General features: G+C 43.0%; 1 protein-coding gene across 1 annotated transcript; it reads right to left on the bottom strand.

Moving 5' to 3' along the window:
- Positions 1-461: 461 nt before the first annotated feature.
- On the bottom strand, positions 462-5,197 carry slitrk2 (SLIT and NTRK-like family, member 2). The gene has a single exon (XM_057349982.1). It carries the CDS (start codon positions 4,651-4,653, stop codon positions 2,089-2,091), a length of 2,565 nt encoding a protein of 854 aa, XP_057205965.1. The 5' UTR covers positions 4,654-5,197; the 3' UTR covers positions 462-2,088.
- Between the last annotated feature and the right edge of the window lie 317 nt (positions 5,198-5,514).

Here is a 5,514-nt window from a genome sequence, read left to right as displayed (position 1 = left end):
GTATCACTTCCATTGATTTGAATCTGAAGCCAACTACATTCAAACTGCTTGACATAATTCATTGCTAGTGGCATAAAAGTGCTGCAGCACTGCTGGGGCTCTGCATCTCAAAAACTCTCTCTTCAATAAGTCAGTAGCACTCTATCCCAATATCCACACAGCAGTAAGGAAGTTATCATACCTTTCTGCAATATTATATGGTTGTAATGTATCCTTGCAGTCTGATCTGTATGTGAAAGTTGGATTTCACACTTCTCAGACTTATGAATATGATGTTATGAATATGTCAGGTACATACTGTAGGCATAACCACACAAATATACCACAACCAATTATATCTGTAGAAAATAATAATAGATATTGTGCTTTTATGCATAGGCAACGCATGCAGACACACACACACACACACACACGCACACACGCACGCACACACGCGCACACACACACACACACACACACACACACACACACACACACACACACACACACACGCAGACACAAAAAAGAAAAAGGTCCACAAAAATATACTGGAACCAACTGTATTTGTAATTTAAAATGAACTGCATTTGCATCAGTGAAACAGCCTCGCTCACTCTCATTCTGCATAAACCGATAAGACCTCACAATTTATTTCAAATGAAGGCATGACGTTTCCATCTATAGCAGCAAGTGTGTTGTTGGTCAGGCCCCTCATTGATGTGCAAGACATGTGCAGCATGGCCATTCTCAGCCACACCAGGAAACGGCTACACAGAGGCTCATTGTACTCCATTTGAAATTGGATGAAAAACGTTCTGTCAGATCAAGCACTCTAGCTACTGCACTTTTTCTTCCCATATTCTTCCATATATTTGCCCCACTTTAAACCAAAGCAGCTCAGATTTGTTGCAAACATTTTTGAGGTAGGTAATTAGGAATGAAATGTTTAAAAAAATAAAACAATAACAGAATTTTGTTTCGAAACTGCAATAACCACACACATAGGGTCTTATTTTAAATGATAAACACACTAAGTTAAAATCAATCCATCAAAATATATATCAATCAGACTTCTAAAATGACATTAAATCAATATTTTTGCAGAATATGAAGTCAATATGAACTTTCCATAATTTAGATATGGCATATTTATTTTTTTGTCGAAATTCAGCACTAAGAAAACGCATAGCATTGCGTAACCAACAATGCAAACAGTATAAGCACCTTGGACAGCGACCGGGATTTCCAATAGTCAGGGCGATTTAAACCTTAAAGTGAGTCACGCATATCAGATACTACAGTAACCAGGTGTCACGAAACGTAAAAGAGATTCAGACAGACAAAATACATACACGTGTATAAAAATATGTCCGTATCAATTGTCCATCAAATACTATTTATCCAGTTTATGTGCCTTCAAGTTCAATCATGTATCAAACTGTGAGCTGGGCCTTAACACACACATGCGCGCGCACGCACAAGCAAGCAAATTGCCGTGTGCCATTCAGGGAGATGAGACGGAATGCTGCTCAATCCACATCTATCGAAATTAGATTTTTGCAATTTGACTAAACAAGTTTTGACTGAAATAATTTTCAACTACCTGATTATCGGGGTGCAACATAAAAAAACAATATTCTACCCAACAACAGAGAACAATTTCACTTTTTCCGTTTAATGCAATGGACAAACAATTCTATTTTACATAAAGAGTCTTAAAATACAGCACTTATAAAAACTCGATTTGCAGAAATCAGAGATAAAATTCTTTAAGTGCAAAGGCACTTCTGGAACCAGGATTTTGTGTTGCACTCACCATCCAACATGATGTACAGGAATGTCATTCAACAACCCTGTCGTCTGAGAGAAAATAGATTTCATATTACAAAAAGCATGAAGCTGTAAGATATACATATTCTTGCGACAACTGCTACAGTCTTTACGTTTCAAGTAGAAGAAATAATTTAAACCTTAGAGAAAATAATATATCTTTAAATTGCGGGGATGTGTACAGCCTCTAAAAGAATACAGAAGGCTTAGGTTTGTGATGTTTCTTATCGTCTCTTGTGGTTGAATACACAGATGATACAGGCCTACAGGGACTCCATCTTACAACTGACTCATCGCAGTTTGTTTCTCCAGAACTTCGAGGTAGTCCGGCTCGGTTTTAAGTTTGTTGGATAGCAAAGGGTGCTCGTTTTTGGACTGTGCAGCATATTTCCTCGGGGTCCCGTAGAGAACAGTTTTGTTTAATCGATCCTGGTTAAGCCGCCGGGTGGTTTCATATGGTGCAATGAAGGATTTTTTCGGTAAAGTGCAAAAGTTGTAGCTGAGCGGCCCGGATTGGGGCAGATCTTTCGCTCTCTCCACAATGTTCTGGTAAAGCAGCTCCGGTTCGCGGTTTGCGCACGGCTGCTTATCAATGAACTCCACTGTGCTTATGGTGAAAGCCGGGCTGCGATCAAGTTCATCCTTCTTGGGGTCAAGCGTGTTGAAGCTCAGCTCCTTCAGGTTCCGGTAATACGCCACCTGCTCGCTCTCCTTCTGCATGTAGATGGGGTTCTGACACATTTGACCCACGGGCGGAGGGATGTAGTTATACACATGGTTTTCGGTTTTATCCGCGGTGGCGTCCGCGTGGTAAGAGCCGTACTGTACTTGGAAGGAGTTCAAGTCCAAATGGTTGTTGGTTCCCGACGGGACGCTCTCAACTCCCTTACGACGTTTGAGGACGAACACGAACAATCCCGCCCCGAAGCACACGGACAAAATGAAAACAACGAGCAGGCCCAAGATCAGAACGGACAACGGCACCTCCGGGGTAATCTCGGGCACTCTGTCAATTGGAGTTACGGAAGGAGAAGGGGTCGCTTCTGTACTCGAGCTCACTACAGTGGGGGTTTTAGTCACAGGGACGGTTTCATCGTTTTCAGGGCAAATGGCGTCGTTTCGGAGGGAGCGCAAAAGCCTGCCCGCGTGCTTGGATGGTGAATCGCACGTAATTTCATTCACCACCACGCTGGTGCTGGACAGCTCCATCCAGTTCTTGAGCTCAACGATGTCACACGTGCAGTCCCACGGATTTTCCTGGAGATCGATTTGAATGAAGGCGGAGAGCTGGTCGAGCACCCCGCGCACTGGAAGATGGGAGAAATGATTGTTTCTAAGATTAAGCCTTGTCAGCATGGTTCCACCAAACACATTGTCGGGAAGTGATCTCAGTAGGTTATTATTAAGAAACAATAGCTGCAGATTGTGCAGCGAGTTGAAGGTAAGGGGTAAAATCTCTTTAATGATGTTATATTCCAGGTAGAGATATTGCAAGCTTTGCAGCCCAGCGAATAAAGACTGAGACAGACTTTCAATATAGTTGCCGTTGAGATAGAGCCGTCGAAGGCTCGTTAGATTCTCGAATGCGCCCTCCTGAATGATTGCAATTCTGTTATTTCCTAAGTGCAGAAGCTCAAGGGAGCTGTACTCGGTCAGATCCGTTCTGTATATGCTTTGCAAATAGTTGCCGGTTAAATGCAGTTTCTTTGGATATGATGGTTTGGGTTGGAGTTCGGAGATGTTCTGAAGTTTGCGTTCCTGACAGTTTATGTTTAATCCACTTTCCGGATTTTGCGAGGTGCACACGCATATGCTCGGACATGTCATTGGAACCGGTGACCGTGTCTGGTACACCATTATAGGCCCGAATACGTGTTTGTCTCTGGACGTGACGCGCGGAGTGGGACGGTATCTCATTTTGGGGGGGCGGGATGCCTTAGGGGCTCTTGTCGGTGTGACTCGGGCCCGGAGGGTTGGAGACGGAGCCTGGTATTGCGAATCAGACGGCGGCTGCATTGCGCGGTGACTCGCGTCTCCAGGATTGCGTCTAGGGCAAAGGTCTTGCTTTATCAAATGCGTGACGTCTTTACCGTGTAGCCTGAATGGAGTCTCGCATACGATATCCCCCATATAGACCGAAATTGTATCCAGCCAGGCTTTCAGTGGTATCAAATCACAAGTGCAATTCCACGGATTCTCTTCCAACTGAATTTCCATGATTCCACCTATGTGCTCTAAGACACCAGCAAACGGCAACGTCTTTAGTCGATTTCCCCTTAAATCCAAATGCGTCAACATGACAAAGCGGAATATATTGTTAGGAAGAGAGAGCAAAAGGTTGTCGTTGAGTATCAGCACTTTGAGTTTATTCAGTTTGTTAAACGCCCCCGCTTCTATGGCACTAATATAATTGTAATCAGCTTGCAAATACTCCAAACTTTCCAGACCAAAAAAAGTGTCCTCCCTTATGATTTCCAAATTATTATTATTGAGATGGAGACGCTTCAAGTTTTTTAACCCATTGAATCCCCCTGTCTTAATTTCCTGCAAGCCATTATTACCCAGATGAAGAGATGTTACATTACCATAATTGAAGAATTCGTTTGGACTGAGCTTGGTGAGAAAGTTCCCATTCAGAAAGAGTTGGCTGATTTTGTTTTGCGGAGGCTGAAACTGACTGACCGTGGTGAAACCCTTGTTTTCACAGTTGATGTTTAATGCGTTCTCTTTCTCCTCGCAGGAGCACCGGTTCTTGCAAATGTCTTTAGAAGTTTTGCGGCTCTCTGTCTTTGAAGGGAAACTGGTGACCGTTAAAACACTCAGAAGCAAAATGTTGTTCAGCATTTTTACATCAACAATGCCGAAAGACCCAGCATCAATGTGCAAATCTCAAACCCAGGCATGCACAAGCCCAAGAAAAGATGCGTTTTTTTCAAAAGGCGCACTGCTCTCCATTGACCCTCCTTAAATCCCAAGACGCAAAATATAGAAGACATCCATCACGCACTGTGACCGCTGCTGGACCAAACGCATCGCCGTCCTTCGCAATGTTCGTGAAATCCTGGGGTAATGACCAAGCATTCATGCAGCAGTTCAAAGCGCATCCGAGGCACCACAGTTATAGACAGCGCGGAGTAACAGAGCTTAAACTGTTTTCTCACCTGCAGTCGGAGAGATATTCACATTAAACCAACTTCACGCTTGTGATCCCGCATGGCGAGAGTCAACTTGACGGTGCGTGATCCGCAGGATAACTGAGAGCAAGGCGAGCGAGGTTCAGTGTGAGGAGAGATGGACTCCGCGCTTTTTCGCTCGCTCACTCCCACCAGGAATGTGTGTGTGTGTGTGTGTGTGTGTGTGTGTGTGTGTGCGTGTGTGTGTGTGTGCGTGTGTGTGTGCGTGTGCGTGTGTGTGTGTGCTGGATGAGAGTGTGTGAGCTCTGCATGAATTTTGGACGTCACCAGTCATGAGTAAGTAAAAGTTTATGTTTGCCATTGTTTTTTGCAACAACAATAACATATTACAACACAAACATATTATTATTGTTGTTGTTGTTGTTATTATATTATTAATATTATTATGATGTTTTTTGCCATTATTTACAAACATACACCTACAGACGTTTGTAAACTCTAACTATTTTTTATTAAATTCACTTATATTGAATTTATATTTGATTTAAATTGGATTTATGTTTTTGTCCAT

The sequence above is a fragment of the Triplophysa rosa genome, linkage group LG13 (genome assembly GCF_024868665.1).
Source record: "Triplophysa rosa linkage group LG13, Trosa_1v2, whole genome shotgun sequence".
NCBI classification, from domain to species: Eukaryota; Metazoa; Chordata; class Actinopteri; order Cypriniformes; family Nemacheilidae; genus Triplophysa; species Triplophysa rosa.
This window is presented reverse-complemented; position numbering and strand designations above follow the sequence as displayed.